The sequence below is a fragment of the Fundulus heteroclitus genome, chromosome 9, assembly GCF_011125445.2.
Source record: "Fundulus heteroclitus isolate FHET01 chromosome 9, MU-UCD_Fhet_4.1, whole genome shotgun sequence".
In the NCBI taxonomy this organism is placed as follows: Eukaryota; Metazoa; Chordata; class Actinopteri; order Cyprinodontiformes; family Fundulidae; genus Fundulus; species Fundulus heteroclitus.
Window position 1 is genome coordinate 1,179,849 of NC_046369.1, and position 23,421 is coordinate 1,203,269.

General features: G+C 39.7%; 1 protein-coding gene across 2 annotated transcripts in view; it reads left to right on the forward strand.

Moving 5' to 3' along the window:
- The first annotated feature begins 2,044 nt into the window (after nucleotides 1-2,044).
- cdc14ab (cell division cycle 14Ab) overlaps nucleotides 2,045-23,421 on the forward strand; it is a 40,889-nt gene continuing 19,512 nt past the window's right edge. The window contains exons 1-7 of one of the 2 annotated variants that reach the window (XM_036140785.1): nucleotides 2,045-2,483; nucleotides 5,830-5,920; nucleotides 8,268-8,343; nucleotides 13,448-13,540; nucleotides 17,460-17,539; nucleotides 19,930-19,996; nucleotides 23,315-23,377. In XM_036140785.1, coding sequence (XP_035996678.1) covers nucleotides 2,438-2,483; nucleotides 5,830-5,920; nucleotides 8,268-8,343; nucleotides 13,448-13,540; nucleotides 17,460-17,539; nucleotides 19,930-19,996; nucleotides 23,315-23,377 — 516 coding nt within the window. In that variant the 5' untranslated portion in view covers nucleotides 2,045-2,437. The remainder of the gene's footprint in view (nucleotides 2,484-5,829; nucleotides 5,921-8,267; nucleotides 8,344-13,447; nucleotides 13,541-17,459; nucleotides 17,540-19,929; nucleotides 19,997-23,314; nucleotides 23,378-23,421) is intronic. The other variant, XM_036140786.1, reaches the window with a different exon arrangement.

A 23,421-nucleotide genomic window follows, 5' to 3' on the forward strand; every position in this document is an offset into this window, starting at 1 on the left:
CAGACCTGAATGTGTGTTGAAACCCGAGGATGCTGTAAGCTCACACCTCCGGCGGTAACCCGATCCGGGTCACCGGACTCCTGCGGGGCACAGTGTCCTCGCAGTCTGCCTGCCGTCCTGCAGCATGGCGGAGACGGGCCCCTGGAGGAGGCACCAGGACGAGGCCCGCATCCCCCAGCCCACAGCGGGACATGGACCCGGTTCAGGACCAGTACCAACCTGCGTCTGGATCTCACTCATTGCAGGTGAGCTTAACGTCATGAGGCAGTTTTTGAATCGTCTGCAGCCTCAGCTGGACTTAGAAACCTTAAAACCTTCAGATCAGAACAAAATGTTTCCTTCCTCTATTATCCTGCAAAGTTACTTTATTCTGCAATCCACTGAAATTCTAAACCTGTATGCAAATGAAATTTCGTTCTGTACGCACTCTGCATACAAAATGACAATAAAGTTTGTCTAAGTCTAAGTCTTCCAGCATCAGGAGCAGCTTTTTTTCTCAATCCGCTCAGACAGTCGAATGAGTCCGACTCTGAATCAAACGTGGCGCTGGTATCTTAACAAACTAGATGTTTTCCAGTTGAGAAGATGAACGTTGAAGCCGTCTGCGGCTCCTGAACGTCTCAGATACTGTTTGTGTTTTGACTGAACAGAACGAAGATGTGCCGCATCCTGCAGCTCCTCCTGGTCTCTGGAAACCGTCTGAGCCGAACAAAAGAATAAAATTACCTCTGAGCAGGAAAATGGTTGCTAAATATTTAGTTCTGGAACTGAAATCCTTATAAGTTTCAGACAAATGACAAAGAAATCCAAATTTTAAATAGTGATTGTGCAGCGTTTGAGAACCTCTCAGATTAAGTCAGAATCATAGCTGTGAATTTAAAGAGAAGTGAAGCAAAAGGTTTCTAGACCTTGCATTGTTTAGTCAAGTTTCAAAACCTTTAGAATTTATTTATTTTCTTTTTTTGGCTAAATTTGGTCTTTAAGTGAATGATTTATTTTTTTTGTCCCCAGGAGGGAGATTACATTTCAGTACAGCCTGTCCAATAAAGGCAAAACATGGGTTGAGGCTGCTGCCCTTACAGCGCTGCCTTTAAGAAAAAATAAAAAAATTAGGACAGAAGAGGTCAAAAAAATGCAACAGGAAACAGTGTTAGACTGGATAGACTTTAAAGCTTCACAAATTAGTGATTCTCCATGAATAAAAATATTTAAAAGTCAATTCATATCAGTAATTCAGCACAAGAATAAATAAAGTTGTTCTATTAGATATACAGTAGTTCAAGTTTCCTCCCGTATATTTAGCTGATTATAGCTTACAGCTCAGCCACTAAGAGTTGGGTTCAGAAATGTAGAACTCTACATCTGACCAGTAAAAATACCTTTTTAACACAGTAGTGTGAACCTATAGTAAAGTATCTCCATGTATAAAGTATATTTACTCAGTACCTGGTCTGGACTCCTCACTTTGAGTTTCCAGTTGGTGTAAGCAGTAATAATCTAAAAAACGATTTTAATCTGTTATGGTGTTTGTACTTAACCTCTATAACAAATTTCTGAACGACAATAGCTGTTAATTGAAAGTTATTGAAATATGGCTGAAGAAAATAAATGTTCAAGAAAATGTTTGGGTTGTTTCATAGAATATCTTTCATTTTTAAATAATATTTAATGGTTAAACTTAGTCCTTGAAGTTTTCTTTTTCTTTTTTTCTCGATAAGGTCCTAAAAAAAATTATGCATTTTTTACAGCAGCATTTGACATGAACCAAACACTACATACAACATACACAAGTAAATATTTCTGTTTGGAACTACGCAAATCCGGTACTCAATGTTATTTTATTTGAAAACAAGTAAACAGTAGAAAAACTACATTAGTTTTGTTTTTAAAAATCCTCCAGTCAGTTGTTCGGGGGTTGCTGTTTTCCTTCTTCCGTTATTTCCCGGTGGACCGTGAACGCAGCACAAAGTGTTCTGCTCGTTGATTGGCTGCGGTGTCCCGTAGCTGCCGTTGTTATGGTAACGTGTCTTAAGGAGGGATTTTGTCAATCAGAGTTCCAGTCTCGTCAAGCCTCCGGAGCGCTCACATGCTAACATGCTAACCCGGGCACATTTATCGGGTAAAGGGGGATAAACAAAACAACAGAAACTATGGGAACAAAGCCGCAAAGAGCGAGAAGCAACCACAGCGACTGACGGGAAACCGAGGAGAAGGTTTTTAAACTTTTTCAACACTCCGCGTCCTGCTCGCTGCTAGCCCCACCAACGGCGAACGTCGGCTAGCAGTTTGAAAAGTTTCAAAAGCCGACCAGGAATTAGACGGTAGCCATCGTTGGAGTTCTTAGCAGAAGCTGAGCAGCTGCAGGAATTAGACAGAGCCAGGACGGTGGAGGGTGTGAACTGTGAAGCACTCCCCGGTCCTGTCTGCCCTGTTCGGGATGGCTGAGGAGGGCGAGCCGCAGGGAGCGGCAGAGTTTATAAAAGGTAACTTCAACAAATATGACTTTAAAATAAGAAGAGTAAACATAAACCTCACGGGACTAGGTGATTTAAATGGGGTACTTTAAATGTAATTTACTCACTTTAAAACCTTCCTGTAACTTTTTAAATCTCCCTCATAACTGCAGTACATCTGCTGGGATACTTTCTCGCAGAATAGACTTTTTAGAATAATAGATATTATATAGCATGCGTTACATAACACATTTTATAAAATAAGCAAAAAAGATGTAATTAGTTGCTGATTTTGTGAACTTAAAGATTCAATAGTTGCGTTTGATATATATTTTTTTATCTTAAATAAATAAAGTAGCAACCATAACTGTTATTACAGCCATATAACTTATAGATTTGACGCTATTTCAATGATCAACTAGTTTCACGGTTACTCCTGACTTTTTCTCCTCTGAAAAATGTAAAACGATCTCTTTAAAGCTCTTAAATTTGAGTGCAGCTGATAGTTTAAAACATATTGAAACCTTTTTAATTGAGTTTGCTGAGCAGGTGGATGTCCTTCTGAACATTTATTTTTTCTGTTCTGAAGAAAATCTTTCTGATCTGTGATCAGTGGTTTGATTTATTGGAGAAACAAACACATTTCCACATTTATCAAACCCAGGACGTTTACAGATATTATTTAATAACTTTAAATTAAACGGTTTAGTTAATAGGTTGTTTCACACATAGTTGATAGGAAAAACAAAGCAAGAACAAAACTTGTCCAACCTGCATCCTGTTTGAAAAGAAGTGGGTAGAGTTAAAACTTATTTTTCTTCTATTTAAGGGCACCGTTTAACGCTACCATCCTACATTTCCTGTTTCCATATTACACTGAAAAGATTTGTATTAATAGCCGCCATGTGACGGAGAAGTAAACCTTTTACTATAACCCATCCTCACGTATAAATCTCCCCAGAATGTCATATTGACAGTTTTTAAAATTATTTATATTTTGGCTTCGTTTGAAGCCATCACACCAACTTATTTTTTTCTAATATAAACATGTTTTTTTCTTTTTGCAATCATATCCCCCATTTTCTCCCTAAACATCTTTTGGATAATAATCTTTTGCTCTAAACATAGTTAATGCTGTTTTGAAATTTAAAAAAAAAATAGTCGATATGTCCGTTCCTTGTTTCCTACATTATTTACAACCCTGGTTACTTATTTTTATAATAGGCATGATCCAATCATTTTTTTAATGGGAAACATTTTTTGCTATTTTGATTTTTACCCGTCTTATCTGGGGTTTCCAGCTGATTCTATCTTTAATGTATTTCTATATAGTCATTTGTTTTTAATATCATCCATAGTTCTGTATTTTTGTATCCTCAGGTAGTTGTAAATTTCCACCTTTTATTCAGATTTAATAACGCCGTTTCTGTTCAGTCTGGATAAGCTGCACCAGAAAAAAAAAACAATATTTGTTTAAATTTTTGCAAATGAGACAAATTTGAGCATTTTTGTTGCGTGTGTGTTTTGGACCTGGGGCTGGGCAATATATCGAGATTTTAAATATATAATGATAAAAAAGAAGAGATATAAGATGTGACCATAATGTTTATACTGAGATGGTCTATCTTGCGTTAGAATTATACTTATAAATATTACAGTAGGTTATTTTTCAGCCATTTCTCATATTTATCTACAGCTGTTTGTTAAACAATGTGCCCGAGAGACATTTGGGATAAAGCTTTGATTCAGAGACTCCTTTTTATTATTACTTTATAAAAAAAACATATCCAGATAAATATCGTATATCAGCCTGAAAATATATTTTTTTGTCCATATTGCTCAGCCCTAAGTGGACCGAACATTGATCCCTGTGGGACACCACAAGTCAGATCTTTATTCTCCCATCTGTAAATGTTAGCTTTTTGTTTAAATGCCTTTCAGGCTGTTATATTTGGTCATAATAGGTGTTTAATGCAGCGTGAAAATGTTTGATTGGTTAAAGAAGCAGCAGGGGGGGGTCCAGTTATTTTAAGAAAATGTAACGTTGTTAATGAGCAACTTTTCAATAAAACCTCCATATTTACGTGAAGAGGCAGCAGCAGCTGTGGTGCCTGTGAGACGGCGCTGAGGGAAAAGGGAACTCATAGCAGCTCTTTCTGCTTTGGGTAAAGTCGCGATTAAAACAAAAAAGTCGCTAGACTTGTTACGAGTCGCTTTTTGAAATCAAATTGCTACAAGGGTCTGAAAAGTTGCTAAATAAAGCAACAAAGACGCTAAATGGGCAACACTGGACTGATGTCTCCAGTTTTCCTTTCTGAGATTAGTGCAGCTCAGTAGCTGCTAGCAACCAGACAGGAAAGAGCAGGCAGTGTTGGTTTTTCAAAATAAGGTAAATTTTAACATTTAGTTTCCTCTGTTAGCTTCATTAATGTGTGCATTATCAATCACAAAGACGCAAAACTTGATCGGATATAAAGTTTAAAAGCCGGTCTCTTCTGCTCAGCCGTAGCCGTTATTATGCCGCTGGGTTTATTATTTTTATTATTGTGATCAAAGAAAAGTATTATAAAGTATATTTAAATTCTATGCGAGTTTTGAGCATTTTACCTCTTTAAAGCCTGATGCAGGTTATTGTGAGAGAAAATATTTTAAGGGTGATTTAAAGAAAAATAAAGCGTCAGGCTTTATTATTATTTTTCTGCATTTTTATGTATGGTGAGTAAAATATATTAATTTGTATGTTCAGAAAAATACTGTCTTTGTTGAAGAGGTCTCAGAAATCTTTGTATCAAAAATGATAGATTAGGAGTTAAAGCGTTATCTGTCATTTCTCTTCACTTTTTTACAATTCACTACAAGAGGAAAGTATAGGCGTGCTATATATATATATATATATATATATATATATATATATATATATATATATATATATATATATATATATATATATATATATATATATATATATTTCTGTTACAAACTGGAAGTAGGAAGGTGATGTGAAGAAAACTTCCTTAACTGCTGTCTGTCTCCGGTCTGGACGCTGATCATTTCTGTTCTGCCGACCTGTCTGGCTGTTGAGAAGGAAACAAAAATGAGCTGAAACTGAATGTTTGAGGACGGTCGTCCTGCTTCCAGCGCCTCAGTTTTAAAAGATCCAGACCATCAGATCAGAGCAGCAGGGTCTCCCACCGAGGCGTTGAAGCGTTATTTATTTTCATCACGGCTGTTTTCTAATAAGCAGCAAAATGTCCTGTAAATATAACTGACTGGTTATAATCCTCTGCTTCTCACGGCTGTTTATGGGACGTGTTGTTCTGCTGGAGAACAGATTCTGGTCTAATTGCTCCTGATGTGTTCTGCCTTTTCCCCTCAGACCGTCTGTACTTCGCCACGTTACGCAGCAAACCCAAAAGCACCGCCAACACCCACTACTTCTGCACCGACGACGAGTTCATCTACGAAAAGTAAGTTTCATTCAAACACCGGCCGTGTTGGGTCTGGACTGAAGTTCAGTCCCAATATAAACGGGAGCAGCGACGTGTTGAGACGCCGCTAAAAACTTTTCTTCTGGCCGCTATTACCTGGTTAAGAGAAAAGAAACCAGCATGCAATGTCCTACATGTTCATGGTTGCTTATTTTGGTCTAGATCGTTTTTTATTTCAGTGACAGGAACAGGATATGGTTCATTCTGGCTTTTTTTTTAGCCCGGTTTAATAAATAGGTACGCCCAAGTCTGCTTTTCTCTGATGCTTGTTTATTGTCTAATTAGAAGCATGGCTGATAAAAAGTAAAATACGACGTGTTACACTTTTACATATTTAATTTGTCTGGATCTGTTTTTATCAAACCTTTATGGCAAAAGATCAAGAACTCTTTTAATGGTTGGCCTGACAGAAACACGCCAGGAATCTGTTTTGTTGACAAAACAAAATTACAAAATACTTGAATTGTGGTCTAGAGCCACCAAATCCCCAGGAGGGCCACAGATGGGGCCCCTGGGGTGCAGTTTGGACAGCCCTGGTGCCGGTTCTCAGGCATCCAGGACCAGAACGCCCTGATAGCTGCTATAGGAGGCAACTGCACTTTTTCTCTTGTTATTTGAAGACGTTTGGCTTCTCATCTAAAAGGTTTCTTCAGGTGTGGACAGGTGTTAGAGGCCGCCTGGGTCACTGGTACCGAGGGCATCTGGCTCATTTAAAGCCATTTTTTATGGTCCATTTACTTTAGAGATGCATTGTTCTCCAGGGTTTGTGGTCAGATTTTATTTTATTTTTAAATTCTAATTCTTTGGTACAGCTTCAACCTGCAGATGCTGATTGTAGCATATTAATGTGTTTTGTATAATCTTTTCTGCCGTGAGGGATCATTAATGATCTATAATAGGAGCTGGAGGTGACGTCACACTGGGTGTATGGGTGAGCAGTAGGAGTGTAGGTCAGCAGCTGTAGCGCGATTCGATGTTGTATCGATTCATTTGGATGACGATACAATATTTGCTGATGTCACAAAGTCTTTTATGATTTCTGATCGATGTGATATCATCGCCCATCGAACACAAATATTTACTCAAAAAACATGATTTGACCATTTTATTTTTAATCAAAAATAGCATTATTTTAATTTTAACATAACAGATCACCTGTTCACTATAGTCTCGTGCCTGAACTTTCAAAATAAAAGCGTATCTTAAAAATGTCGACATGGATCGGTATTTTAATTTGGCATTTATGTTATCGAATCATCATTTAATTAATCGTTTTACCGAAGTGGACCGATGTGGTGTTACACCTCTAGTGAGCAGGCGCTCAAAAAAGGGTTTTGATGATATAATTTATGTCATTATATAAATAATTAACGAGGTTAGCATCTTAGACAGGCGACCTGTCCGTGGTGTGTTCAGGGGACCAAAGGAAAGGTTGGATCTTTGAGTTGGCGGCCGGCGGGTCCGCTAACTTGGAGCCTTTATAATTTTCTCCAAGGAGGCTAATCAGATTCTGGTGACTCTCGTCTCATCATCGGCCCTAAAATCATCGACTTCATTGATTTTTAGTATTTGAGACATTTTAAAGCGGAAAATTTCAGTTTTTTTTCATTACATGAACCAATTTTATTGTTCTTCAGTCTTATTTTTGGACAGAAATGGAGAGTATGGACGATCAGAAGTGATTTTATATGTGAAGGTGAAAGCCTGAAGCTCTTTAGGTGAATAAATGCAGTAAAGAGAGAGCTGTCATGTTGTTCTGATCCGTTTTTCAGGAGTAAGTGCAGCTACAAATCTGAGCCTAAACCTAAAGATTACTACCAGGAAAACCGGACCGGGTTGTTTTCCCCGCTCAGCTGATCAGATCTGGTTCTCCGGACTCGAGGTTCAGCGTAGAAAATAATTGTCAGTTGCTAAAGTTTGAGGCTAACGACGGATTTCATTTATTGTTCTGTTGGATGTTTCCTGTTTAATCTGTGAGGAGCACGTCTCTGTTTACATCTGTGATACTGAAACAACCAGTTAGTGATTATCTGCAGCTGTCGTGTAAAAAGAAGCAATTTTCTAACATTTTATACAGATTTTTCTCCAACAAACAGAAACTTGTTGGTTGTTTTTTATATTATTCGTGGCGAGGCCAAGTTTCAGGTGAGAGCTGAGCGGCCCGGCTGGTTGGGAGGGACCCGGCGTTGAACTCATTCATGAAACCGTCCGATAAGGAGGAAGTATTCCTGGAATCTCAGTTGAGACTTTCCCTCTCGGCTGCTCAGCCGTGCTTCCTGCCTGCTGGGTTTATTTATTTAAACCATGTTTTTCTGCTCCTCCACAGCTTCTACGCAGACTTTGGTCCTCTGAACCTGGCCATGCTGTACCGATACTGCTGCAAGCTCAACAAGAAGCTAAAGGTGAGTCTCTCTGCTGCCGGTCCTCCCTCTGCAGGAATGTCCTGAATGCCGAACGGGAAAGATGTAAACATGACGCAACGCAGCGACAGGACAGCGCAGCAGGTTTGCTCTGCTGCTCCGCCGTCACGCCATTCAACGCGCTTCCTCCTTGTTTGTGTGTGCTGCCGCGTGACAACACTCCAAGTTTGACACGCGGCACGCAGCAGCTATTATCTATAACAGATCATCTGGGCTGGAGAGTGATGGCTCCAGAACCGGGCCAGAACCGGGCCGCCATCCTCTCCCGCTCTCATCTGTAGGTGCAGAAAATGCTCCAGACGTTCCCATTTAAACCAGCTGACCGGGCGATGATGTCACTGGTTTGCTCTCCCTTTAAACTTTTCCATTCGGACCCAAAACCTTCCACGTGCCGGGCCTGGCTGAAGAATCTGCAGCCGGTGAAATTCTGCAGATTTTCTTTGTGTTTTTCATCCACAAAGTCGATGTGATTTCATCTGTGAGGTGGAAGGAAAACGAATCGTGGAGCTGAGAACGTCACCAGATGAGGAAACAGTCAGGCTGCGTGTAACGGATTTTTTGGACTATAAGTCGCTGCGGAATATAAGTTGCATCAGTCATAAAACACGTAATAAAGATGAAAATAAACACATATAAGTCGCATCAGTCATAAAACACATAATAAAGATGAAAATAAACACATATAAGTCGCATCAGTCATAAAACGCGTAATAAAGATGAAAATAAACACATATAAGTCGCATCAGTCATAAAACACATAATAAAGATGAAAATAAACACATATAAGTTGCATCAGTCATAAAAGTGCAATAAAGATGAAAATAAACACATATAAGTCGCATCAGTCATAAAATGTGTAATAAAGATGAAAATAAACACATATAAGTCGCATCAGTCATAAAATGTGTAATAAAGATGAAAATAAACACATATAAGTCGCATCAGTCATAAAACACATAATAAAGATGAAAATAAACACATATAAGTTGCATCAGTCATAAAAGTGCAATAAAGATGAAAATAAACACATATAAGTCGCATCAGTCATAAAATGTGTAATAAAGATGAAAATAAACACATATAAGTCGCATCAGTCATAAAACACATAATAAAGATGAAAATAAACACATATAAGTCGTGCCAGTCATAAAACGCATAATAAAGATGAAAATAAACACATAAGTCGCATCAGTCATGAAACGCGTAATAAATATGAAAATAAACACATATGTCGCATCAGTCATAAAACACATAATAAAGATAAAAATAAACACATATAAGTCGCGCCAGTCATAAAACGCGTAATAAAGATGAAAATAAACATATATAAGTCGCATCAGTCATAAAATGTGTAATAAAGATGAAAATAAACATATATAAGTCGCATCAGTCATGAAACGCGTAATAAACATGAAAATAAACACATGTAAGTCACATCATTCATAAAACGCGTAATAAAGATGAAAATAAACACATATAAGTCGCGTCAGTCATAAAATGCGTATTAAAGATGAAAATAAACACATATAAGTCGCATCAGTCATAAAATGTGTAATAAAGATGAAAATAAACACATAAGTTGCATCAGTCATAAAACGCGTAATAAAGATGAAAATAAACACATATAAGTCGCGTAAGTCATAAAACGCGTAATAAAGATGAAAATAAACACATATATGTCGCATCAGTCATAAAACGCGTAATAAAGATGAAAATAAACACATATATGTCGCATCAGTCATAAAACGCGTAATAAAGATGAAAATAAACACATATAAGTCGCATCAGTCATAAAACGCGTAATAAAGATGAAAATAAACACATATAAGTCGCACCGGACTATACGCATCAGTGAAGCTGTAACCCGCCCAGACAACAGAGCTGTAAGCTAGCGCTAGCTGCTGTTAGCTTCACGGTTAGCCCAGTAACTGGTTCTGTCGCGGTCCAGGTCCTTCTAGCTGCACCACACAACGCTCTGCTGCTGACAGATGTTGTTACATGTAACATACAGACATGTTCAGTCTTTGTCTATAAGTTAATGTTTCAATAAATCTTTTAAGTTAAGGGGACCAGATCTCTATAACAAAAACCGCAGACGTCTCTGATTTAGTGGAGAATCTCTGGGGGTTGGTTTGTTTTTCCTGATCTGCAGCGCCAACGTGGCGCAGATCAATTGGACCTGAAATGGTCCCAGAATAAAATCCTTGTGAATGTGGATGGATCTAAATCCTGGAGGAAACTCTGCTGGAGGCTCCAGGAGACTCGAGACTGGGTTGGAGGTCCAGCTTCCAGCAGGAGAACCACTCAGAACATACGGCTCAGTTGGTTAAATAAAACTACAGAATAACAGGGTGACATCAGAACTGTATGGTGAGCAGATGGCAAAAAGGTTCCAGGTTTGATTCCCGCTCCTGTGTCTCTCTGCATGGAGTTTACATGTTCTCCCTGTGCTGGAGGGGGTTCTCTCTGGGTACTCCGGCTTCCTGCCACAGCCCAGAAGCAATAACTGCTGGTAGGTTGGTGTCTGGGTGTGAGGACCATAAAGTATTTAACACAAACACTTTCCACACTTTTCAGATGTTAATTTATTATCTTTAATTTTCTTTGACAGGCAGAATAATTCACCAGTAGCTGTTCTCTGACCCATAAGTTCAGTTATTCATAGTTTTTTATAGAAATATACTTTCTAATATGAGTTTTCATGATGGGCGACAGCTACCCTCTCCCTGTGAGCCACACAGACGCTTAGGAGGCGTGTTACCCTTTTTTTTTTAAAGAAAACATATTTCTCAGAACCAATTTCTCTCACGTCTGACTCTCTGGCCCAGATGAGCCGGTCCGTTTCACGCGGTTCCGGCCCATTGTCCCTCCTGGAGCGTACCTGTCACGGGTGACTGGTGGAGCGAGGACTGGGGGGGCTCAGCGGGTTCATCAGGCAGCCTCTAATAAGAAAATGGAGGCGGCTGATTGTTTAACAGACATCTGTGAGAATCTGCAGCTCGGTGTTTGCTCTGCAGATTTAGTTCTCAGTCATCAGTTCACATATTAATACCAAAGAGATGTGAAAATCTCTTGACTCAGCTGCCGTTTCTGGCTCTGGTGTCTCAGGTCCGTTCTCTTGGTTCACTGCTTTGCCTAAAGTAATGGAAAGTTCACCGTCACTGGACTCTAGAGCAGAGGAGGCTGGTTCTGTGAAAATCTGGTCCATAAAGACGTGGATCAGAGGTTTGGTGCCATGGTTCATGTTGGCCACGTGTCTGGGTGGGCTGGCATCGGGTGGGGGGTTGGGGGCCGGAGTATAGACCGGGTAGGTTGGATTGTGGGGGCTTCAGCATTGTGGCTGTTGGCGGGTTTCCTTGGTGCCGTCTCTCCTCTTCCCCTTGGTGGGGGAGGGAGATTTCCTGGATTGGTCCCTCTTGGGCTCCTTTACTCTGGGGGTCCCTTTGGGTATCTGGGGTTCTGGTTCCCCTGGCGTCTGCCTCGGTGCTCTGGGGGTGTTTGGCTCCTCACAACCACTATTGAGCATTTTTCTCATGAATAAACCTCAGAGACACAAATTCACTCTCACAAACACCTACAGGTGGATCCTGGTGCTTACAGACTAACTTCTATACAGAAAACCCTTATTATTGTCTTCTCCTGTCACTTTATACATGATGTATTAAATAATACTGTATATTCTTCAGTGATGGTATCAAGGCCTTGGTTGTCTATACCTGTATTACTTTATCGTCTAGTTCTGCTGTTCTTTTTATATCTCTCTTTGCAGGCGTAGAAGCAGACAGAGGATGTTATATCGCTCTCTCCTCTTTCTCTTTCACCTTTTCTCCCTTTTTAGCATTTTGTGTCATCTGTTTCTTTCCTGTTTCTGTGTCCATTGAACATGAAATAGTCCCAGAATAAAATCTAATCAAGCTTCTTGTGTGTATAAACAGGATCCGCACTGCAAAAAGAGAACTAAAAATAAGTAAGATTTTCTTGAAATGAGTGTATTTGTCCTTGATTTGAGCAGATAAATAAGATTATTTACCAATGGGATGACTATGTTTACCCCTAAAATAAGATAATTAGATATACTTCACTTGAAATAAGACGATGGAGATAAATTGTTCCTATTTTAAGTGCAAAAATCTTATTCCATTGGCAGATTATCTTATTTACCTGCTCAAATCAAGGAAAAATACTCTAATTTCAAGAAATAATTTCTTATTTTGAGTTCTATTTTTGCAGTGAAATTAACACTCGCCAGACGCTAAATGCGAGTAAATTTTCCGTTTGCCGAGTAAATTTCAGAGGGCTAGCCGCTACATGGCGAGTAAATATTTGTACCAAATCATGTTTTTCAGTAATCGTCTGGGTGGATGCTTCTTTAGGATTCTCTGCTGTTAACTCGTAGACAGCAAACACATGACGCGAGATAGCAGCTACGTCACGTCTGTTTGCTAACAGCTAGCGTTTAGCTCAGGCTAATATGTAGCGGGATTATGTGAAGACATTTAGCAGGAGTCAGTCAGACTTACTTTGGCTGGTAAAAAATATGGTTGGCTGTTTGATTCAAGTTGGCCGGTGAATCAGGAAGTTAATTTCTGACACCGTGTGTAAATCAAGCGGACCACTATGGAGAAAGCAGTAAGGCTCCATTTGTGAAAGTAAAATCTTTCTTTTTGGCTTTAAGATAATTCTTAAAGCTACACTGCCAGTCAGGAGACACACAAAACACTAGACCAGCCTGCAGAGTCCTGATGTCACCCCAATAAATCACCTTTTAAATGAATTAGAGAGGAGACTGAGAGCCGGGCCTCCTCGTCCCACATCAGTGTCTGACCTCCCCAATGAGCTCCGGGTGGAAAAATGCCATAAACCGCCGTAACAGAATAGCTGAAGCTGTTTTTGATGCGAAGGCTGGAGCAACGTCACGTTAAACCTGAAGGATGAAGAGTGGCAGATCACAAGTCAGGGGAGTGAATACTTTCAGCAGCATAATTTATGTTTTAAGGTTTCTGTGAAAGAAATACAAACACTAGCTGAGCGTCACTAAGTAAATATTATCTTCTGTTGTTAATTAGTTTAATTTCTGTGTGTGCAGTCGTTCACGCTGACCAGGAAGCGGATCGTCCACTACACCAGCTTCGACCAGAGGAAGAGATCCAACGCCGCGGTGCTGATCGGAGGCTACGCCGTGAGTTTCTGTCCCCTGATCCGTTCGTCTGGGTCGGCACATCTCGTCTGTTGTTACGATAAACAGGAGAAAAAAACTTTAAATCCATTTGGTTTATTTATATAGAAGAACATTGTTGGGTTTTAAGAAGGTTTCTGAAAAAGTTAGGAAAGTAATCTACTCTCTCTGCCCAGAAGTGTTTTAATTGATGCTTTAAGCTCATTGATTTAAAGACATAAAAATATTTCCAGATTTGTATTATTTATCACCAGTAGAGCTCACCAAGTCTTCGTCAGTGCAAACATAGAACTAAAAATAAGCAAAGTGTTCTTCAAATGAGTGTAGTTGTTCTTGTATTGAGAAGGTAAATAAGATTATCTGCTAATGGAATAAGATTTCTGCTGTTAAAATTGGAACAATTCATCTTTAACATCTAATTTCAAGTGCAGTTTATCTGCTATCTTATTGTAGGGGTAAAAAGAACGTTCCAGGGGCAGATAATCTTATTTACCTTCTCAATTCAGGGACAAATACACTAATTACAAGAACATTTTCCTTATTTTTAGTTCCCTTTTTGCATTGCTGTGTCTGTAGGGTGCTGGTTTCTAGCTTATTTATGAGGTTAGCAGCAGCCTAGCAGCTATTATTTTTGGCACGGCCTGCCTTTATGAAATCATCGAAACAAAACCACAAAGTTACAGACGGGTTGAGAGCAGCTCGAGGCGATCCCAAACTGAAAACGAGAAACCGAAAGTGCTTCATGAACGCTGCAGCAGAAACCTGAGCAGCACCTCGGGGGGCGGAGGCACCTTAAGTTACCTTAACGTCTGGATGCAGGTAAAGACAAATCCTCCAGCAGCTCCAGACGTCTAGGAACCCACAGGTGTCGGGTCGTAGCAGCTAAACTGTCGTCCTTAGCTGGAATCGTCTCAGAGGTTCATGAACAGTCACCACCATCGTTTAGGAAGCGCCGTTCTCTAAACCCTTCTCCGTGATCCGCTACAAACCTTCTGAAAACGCTGCGTTTCTGTTCAGATCCGCTCTCCTAGAACCGCCTCAAGCAGCTTCCGCGAAAAATGAAAATAAAAATTATGATTTTATTATAAAAAATCCAATTAATCAAGTTTTCATTTTATTTTTTAATTCTTAAATTAAAGAAATGATCTTAAAAACTTGCTTTTATGTCGAGCGTTTCATCTGGGAGTTGATTTGAATCCAAAGTGCATCTGAACACAAGCTGCGAAACAAGCAGCTTCCACGCTCTGGATGAGGCTTTTGAAACGGGTCTGAGTGCTTTGGGACCTCCTGGTGAAGGTTTGCATCTCATGGACGAACAGCTGGTGCAGATCTGGACCCGGAAATGATCGAGGTTCATAAACGTTGTAGCGGTCCGACCCATAAACCGCCGGCTGTTAATGAACCGCCGACTGATTAAAGACGTCCTGAACCCCTTAAACAGAACCTGAGACCCGGTTCCTGCTCACACGGATCACGTCTCTGCAGATCTTAGTTGTTTTTAAGGCTGGGCGATACGTCTTGAAAATAAAAAATATTATTTTATTATAAAAGATCCAATTAATCAAGTTTTTATTTTATTTTTTAATTATTAAATTAAAGAAATTATCTTGAAAACTTGCTTTTATGTGGAGCGTTTCGTCTGGGAGTTGATTTGAATCCAAAGTGCATCTGAACACAAGCTGTGAAACAAGATGGCCGCCCTGCCGTAGTAAACTATGAAAATATAAACAAATAAACTAAATGTTTGCTGCTGCTGGTTTTATTACACAATGACCTGAGAACAGACGTCACTGTGGAACTACAAATTAACTTAAAAACAATGAAATGAATAAAATAAAGTGAGGTAAAAAGTTTCCTCTTTTTATATTTTTATATATATATATATATATATATATATATATATATATATATATATATATATATATATATATATATATATATATATATATATATATATATATATATATATATATATATAAATTAGAGGTGTGGGAAATGATCGTTATGACGATGCATCACGATTCTGATTTTCGCAATCTACTGCATCGATACTTGACGCCAAGTATCGATTATTAATTTAAGGACCACTGAGGCCTTATAAACAGCACTCATTATCCTTATTTTGTTATTTTAAGTTTTATAAATCCTGAGCACTTTTTGTCAGTGTGTCCAGTCCAGTAACAGTAATATTTGCTTTCATGGCAATACCTCCAAAAGTTGTTTCAATAAATACAGCTATGTATGAATTGAAGACACTATCCAGATCATACACAGCCAGTCAGCCACTGATAATGGCTGTATTTCTTTTTTTAACAGTGTTCAGTGAAAATATCGCAATGCATCGCAATAATTCAAGTATCGTGATGCATCGTGATAGAATCGGATCGTGACTTCTTTGGCAATACCCACCCCTAAAAAAAAAAAAATATATATATATATATATATATATATATATATATATATATATATATATATATATATATATATATATATATATATATATATATATATATATATAGTTATCTTCATGGAAGCCCAATTAGTTCATTGGCAAAATAAAACCCAGATTTTCCAGAATTTAAATCCCAGTAAACCATAAAGTGAAATTAATCGGTTAAATGGATGGATCTCTCTTATCCCTGCGTTGTTTTAATGTCTGCCAAATTATTTTATTCTAGCCTGAAGCCGCCGTAACGTTTCCCGCTCTGAGAAAAACTGTTAAAACTCGTTACAAATGGATAAATCTGCCCCTCAGCCCAGTTTGCTTCGCTGCACCTCAGGTCCAAACGGACCGACAGCAGGAGTCCACCATGTGAAGCTGCAGTGACTACCAGCGTTCTCCTTTAATCAGCCTGGGAGCAGACGGTTCATCTCTCCGTCATTAATGAACAGGCTGCTCAGACGAGTTCGGCTCATTTCTCGGCTTCAGCTGCGTGTAAAGCGGCCCGTCTGCTGGTGACGCTCCTCGTCGAGTTTTTCAGGAACTTTGTCTCCGTCGTGCAGGAAGAGATGGAGTTGAAGGACGAGAACGATTAGCAAACCTTCGTGTGTCTCAGCGCCCCGTGTCTCTGATCTGCTGTCGGCTCAGAGCTGCTAACGAGGACGGGGGGCAGCTGGTGTCTGAGCGCCGCCGTTGGTGCTGCAAACACGTTTGTTCTGACAACCGCAGAGAAAAACGCTCCCAGTCGTCATCACACGAGCTGCTGAGCTCGCCCCCAGAACCAGACGTGCCGCTGCCGCCCAGAGAGTCCAACCACTGTGGCCTGGAGCGGGTCCAGCTCAGGCTGCAGGTGGCACCGCTGCAGAGCTTGATCAGGAATGGCAGCAGCGAGGCGGCATCTCCATCAGAAAAGACCCGTTTTACTTCCTGTTTCCACCGTTCTGGTGTTCAGTTTTATTTCCCAACACAGACTCTGTTGGTTTTCTGGTTCTGTTCCTCTGATCCGGAGCGGCGCCGTCGGGCCGCTTTGTTCCGGCCGTCCTGTAAAAGCGGAGCCGGACTCGCTGCGCTCTCTCCCGCTGCGCCTCACACGTTGAATATTTGATGCCGGTGCCGCGGCCCAAACAAAAGGTGATTGTTTTCACGCAGCGGCTTCAGAATCTCACACAATCGGACCCAGTCAGGCCCGCAACAATGAGACTTTTTCATATTTTAGCAGATTAAATCTCCAGAGTTGGAGGCAGAACTTCCAGAGGAAACCTTAGACGCAGGTATGGGTCACCTTACGCTCAGCTTCGCTCCAATAAAGGAACTCAAACGTCTTCATCGATCCAGAACCGTCATCCAAATTCTGTTTCTGCTGATCTACAGGAAATCTCCGGGTTTTAGACATCAGTTCGTGCAGCAGAACCATTTTATTTCCCTTTATTTCCCTTTGTGTTCTCCAGATGGACGAACGCTGATCTCTGCCTCTTTCCTCAGGTGATTTACCTGAAGAAAACTCCAGAGGAAGCCTACAGAGCTCTGATATCCGGCTCCAACGCCTCCTACCTGCCCTTCAGGTAAGCTGCTGCTCCACCAGCGCAGTAATAATAATAAATGCTGTTAATGTAAAGTTCTGCTTATTTTAACTGTCATCCAGTCTGAATGATCATCATAATTCTGCTCCTGATGACCCAGATGAAAAAGTTACAGGCAGAAAGATTTAATTCATTTAATATGTAACGATATGAACGTTTAGGATCAGGATTATTTAATTTAGTTATTTATTTGAGCAACAGATTTATTTAATTTTTTTTTTACAGAGTTTATCAAATTGCTGTCAAATAATTTTCAATGATGAGCTTTCTGTCCCAGTTCACGACTCTGAATGTCGCAAACATCCGGTTAAAACTTTGACTAAGCTGTCAGCTGGAGGGTGGGGGTCTCATTTTCCTACAACCAGAAGGTGTTTTATGTTTATTTACTTTAAATAAAAACGGCCTATTGAAAATTATTGATACCAGTCCAACTATCCATCAAATGTTTTTACCCACTTATCCTTGCAGGGGTGGGTAAAAGGCAGGGGTCACCTTTCAATCCTTAAATTTCTGCGAAAATTGAAGGATTTTAAGTGCACCTTATATAAAAATATGGTAATATATATAAATAATATAATTATCAGCCATACCAGCAACATTAATATTAAATGTTCCCATCGGTGCGTGTCTCCGGCTGCCCTCCATGAGCTCCAGCAAAGCCGGCCGTTAAATCGTGGCTGCAGAGCCTGAATGTGACGTGTTGCACCTGCTGATTATTGCAGACGGATTAAATACGCTGCTCTGTGTTCATGGAGCCGTTAAACTGAACTGAAGGTAAAACCTGCAGTTTATCAGCCAGACGTCACGTCTTCTTCTCACCGGCTGCACAGAACCGTGAGCAGAGTTCAGGGTAAAGCTGCGCCGGCCGGTTCTGCAGCTGCTCCTGCGGTCGTTAAAGCTGCCCTGGACTTTTTAATCTCTTCTACTTTAGAAGGAGGTTCTAAGAGGAGGAGAAGTTGGTCATCCCTGCTGACCCAGACAGCGGACCGGTGGCTCTGTGAGGGATGAAAGGCTTTTTGTTGTCGTCGACACGCTGAGCGGTTACATAAGAGCGGAGCGCCGCTGAAAGGAGGAGCACTTTGTTCTCCAGCCGGCCTCCTGAGGAGCGCCGCGCTCTCTGCAGACCGCCGCCGATGGATTAAACATGATGCAGGCAGGCCACGCCCACTCAGAGAGGCCACGCCCACTCAGGGAGGCATTCACTGGCCGCACGAAAAACCAGCGCCTCACACGTTTCCTGCAGATTGATGAGCAATAAGATGGAAACGCAGGAGGTCAGCAGCGGTTCTGAAAAGATGAGCGGCTACCCTGACCTTTAAGATAATTTAGAGACTAAAGAATTAGAAATAAGTCGAATTAAAATCAAGTTATGCATATGCATATATTCTGTATATAATGTAAAATGGGATATAGTCCAGGGTCGCTTGATAGAGGCAACAGCTACCTTTCACGGATAATCGGGTGTAGATGATTTAAATGCATAGAAAGCATTAATATATAAAAGATAAATCAATAAAAGCCTAATGTTTTTATTTCCAGACGGTTGATTTACGTGGGAAAACATGTTTTCTGTGATTATTGATCACAGAAGACGTCCGTGGTGGACGTTCTCCTCCTGAAGAATTAAGCGTTTAATTTTCATGTGTTGCCGGAATTAAATGCAGATTTTATAAAACGGAAAACGAGCGCCTCACACGTTTCCTGCAGATTGATGAGCAATAAGATGAACGGCTACCTGGCCTTTTAAGATAATTTAGAGACTAAAGAATTAGAAATAAGTCAAATTAAAATCATGTTATGCATACATGCAACATATTTCTATATTCTGAATATAATGTAAAATGGGATATAGTCCAGGGTCTCTTGAGGGAGGCAACAGCTACCTTTCACGGATATTCGGGTGTAGATTATCAGGTCATTTAAAATATGAATACATAAAAAGCATTAATATAAAGATAAATCAATAAAAGCCTAATGTCCGTGGACGTTCTCCTGAAGAATGAAGCGCTTCATTTTCACGCGTTGCCAGAATTAAATGCAGATTTTTATAAAGCAGTTTGGTTGAAAGTCAAAGCTGCAGGTTAGATTCTGACATTAATGCAGCATCTCTGCTGATGGGGGGGGGGGGGGGGGGACTAAACCTGGCAGCGACTATCAGCACAGACGCTGGTATTAAATAGATTATTATGGCTCCATCCTTTTACTTTGCACAACGTTTCCTAACCGTGTTTGATCCTCTCACCTCTGCAAGTCGTCTTTGTTAAATGTTGAATATCTCAGATCTGAGTTTGTAAAGTCGGCATCCAGAGGTTTGACCAGACAGACGGGTTGAAGCAGTCAGTAAACCCGCCTTCTATTTTCTGTCTCTGCAGGGACGCCTCCTTTGGGAATTGCACCTTCAACCTCACCGTGCTGGACTGTCTGCAGGGAATCAGGAAGGTGAGGTCGTCCTGCAGCGATCCGAGTTTTTAAGGTTTTTAAAACCTTAAAAACTCTGGAGACCCAGAGCAGCTCAGACTGACGTCCAGCAGCTGCAGGCAGATGTTGGTCGACTGAGAGGAGATCAGAGCCGAGAGCAGCCGCTAATCTATCGATTATTTTATATCCACTAATCTATCGATTATTTTTATATCCACTAATCTATTGATTATCTTTATATCCACTAATCTATCGATTATCTTTATATCCACTAATCTATTGATTATTTTTATATCTGCTAATCTATCGATTATCTTTATATCCACTAATCTATTGATTATTTTTATATCCACTAATCTATCGATTATTTTTATATCCGCTAATTTATCAAATATTTTTATATCCGCTAATCTATTGATTATTTTTATATCCGCTAATCTATTGATTATTTTTATATCCGCTAATTTATCGATTATCTTTATATCCACTAATCTATCAATTATCTTTATATCCGCTAATCTATCAATTATCTTTATATCCGCTAATTTATTGATTATTTTTATATCTGCTAATCTATCGATTATCTTTATATCCACTAATCTATTGATTATTTTTATATCCACTAATCTATCGATTATTTTTATATCCGCTAATTTATCAAATATTTTTATATCCGCTAATCTATTGATTATTTTTATATCCGCTAATCTATTGATTATTTTTATATCCGCTAATTTATCGATTATCTTTATATCCACTAATCTATCGATTATTTTTTTTGTATGATCTCCATCATCACTTCAGTTGCTTTCAACTCACCTGTTCTAGTCAACACACCTTTGAACGCGTCTTTATTGCTTCTTGTTCCTTTATTTATTAGCTTTATAGATTAACCCTACATAAATTTTTAATTTTAATTTAAATTATGATTATTTTTAATATTTCAATCAAAGTAGATTTTTTTTTACCATAAAAATGTTTTTAAAACAATATTTCGACCTTCAAGCTTTCAACGTTGCTTAATGTTTAAAAAGGTTTTAAATTATAGTGTAAAAAAAAAAAGAGCATATTAAAATGTTTAGTCAGGCTTGTTCTCTTTAATTAGACAATATTCACAGCATTAATAATAAAAACGAGTGAATTATTAATTTCCACATAAACTGTATCGCTCCAGTAAAGTTAAATAAAATGATGCCGTCTTGTAGCTTCACTTTAATCTCAACCTGAAACTGAAATAAACTCAATAAAAACCTTTAGATATCGTCTGATTGAACAGCAGCGGTAGATTCAAACAGTCGGGCCCCCAGAGGCCTCTTCCTCCTCCTCCTCCTCCTCCTGGAGCCTGATCCCCCCTCAGCTACAGCTGGTGAAGCGCACCTAGAACCATATTGTGATAAAACTAGCAGATATTTCAGCTTTACAGCCTCATTCTTGTCTAAAATCAGCCTAAAAGTTAATTTTATATCAAAGAAAGTGTGATTTATAAACTTTACCAACTTTAGTGCCTTCAGCCTCAGATAGTCTCTTTGCTCACTGGGCAGCTGACGCTCTACTGCCCCCTGCTGCTGCCTCAGTGAACTGCAGGTGATTTAATCTCTACCACTTTGATACCGCAGCAATGTTTAGATAACTTTAAACAACGCAGGAACGTTTTGTGTCGATAATGTCGACTAATCGTTGCTACTTTAAATCAACCTTCCCTCCTTCATCAGCGCGACTTTTCCTGTTGCTTTGCACCTTCAGCCCAATCGTCTCTGTTCACCCCGTCCTGTGTTGTGACAGACAGAATGAGTCTTTCTGGGTCTTTTTTCTGCGTCAGACAGAAGCTGAAGGAGTTTATGGCTGACGGCTCTGGAGTTTAATGTTTAGTTTAATAATAATTCTGTTGCTGGACGTTACGATGAGGAGATCAGGAGGTTTTCTCCATCGTGGCTCCTCTCTCCTCCGTCAGTGTGAGGCAGGGAAGCTCCTTCCTGTGGTCCATATATGAAGTCGTATTCAACGGATTATATTATGTATAACACATGATGTAGATTAGTTACAAGCCTTTATCTCCTATTAATTATGTTGATTTTAATGCTCACAGACAATGAAAACATGACGTGTAAGTTAAAATTGTTACATCAGACCAATAAAAAATGATATAGAAGTTTGGTCTTAATTAACAGGATGTTTAACAGCAGCTTGTTGTATTGAGAAAGTATTTTATTCCATAATGATGAGCCTCGTCATGCGTTTATGTATTAATATTGCGCTGAAGTGGTTCCTTGTAATGTTTTTGCACACATTGATGTTATGAAGACGACTTTGGAAGCATTGAGTAGCTTTAGATGTTAATTAACTGCTCAGTCATCCTAATTGATCGTTTATTTAATGAAAGATCCACCACAGGCAGGCATGACTAACTCCTGGTTTTATCAACGTTAATGTTCTGCATAATATTTGCTCTCTGCATCGTCTGTGCTACATATTCTGAGTTTATGCAGTAAAATAGTTGTTGAAGGAAGATATTACAGAAGATTGTTGATTTTAATGACTGCATCCAGCTGCAGCCGTCTTTAGATGCAGAGGACGCCTCTAACAGCCTCCTCTGGGTTTTACTCTGAGTTCAGGTGGATTTAGTTTGAGACGAGAGACAAAAATCAGTTTATTGGTACAATAAACGGTGTTGGTTCTAACAGAGACCGTCTTTTTCGTCCTAATAATGATAAAACACCAGATTTTAATCAATTTGCTTTGCAAACAGACCGAACTAAACGTATTTTTTCTTCAGTTTGCTCCGTCTGCACTGAGCATGCTCAGATTATCAGGGTTAAATGTTCGGGTCTTGGTTTCCCAGAGCTGATATTTAGTCGATGTTGGTTCTGCTGATGTCAGACGTGTGTTTTTTTTTTTTTGTTTGTTTTTTTTTTTTGCGATGATGTCACAGTGGAGCAAGAATCTGATTGGAGGTTTTACTGGTTGTTTTGCACCTGCTGTTGCTGAGTTCAGCTGAATAAAACGATGCCCTGAGGTAAGAGAGACGGAGAACAGCTTCGTAACGAGTCAGAAGTCCTGGTCTGGTTCTCTGGATCAGGTTCTCTGGATCTGGTTCTCTGTGACTGCGGAGAGAACAGGAACAAGTCTGAATGTTTGTGACTCCAGAAGCTGCAGGAGGCCGACTGGCAACCAAACGCTGTAACAGGGTCAAACAGCCGCATATGTCTGCATGTTAGGACGATCAGGGTCAGAGGCAGCGGTCTGAGGAGGCGACTGCCCCCCCACCCTGCAGCATGTCAGATAAATTATAAATATTTGTTGTGTGGTTTTTAAACTCTCGTTTTTTGTTTTGCTTTTCAGGCTTTGCAGCACGGCTTCTTTGACTTTGAGACATTCGACGTGGAGGAATACGAACACTACGAGGTAAAGCTGCCACCAGAAAGGCTGCAGACTCCACTACCAGCTGC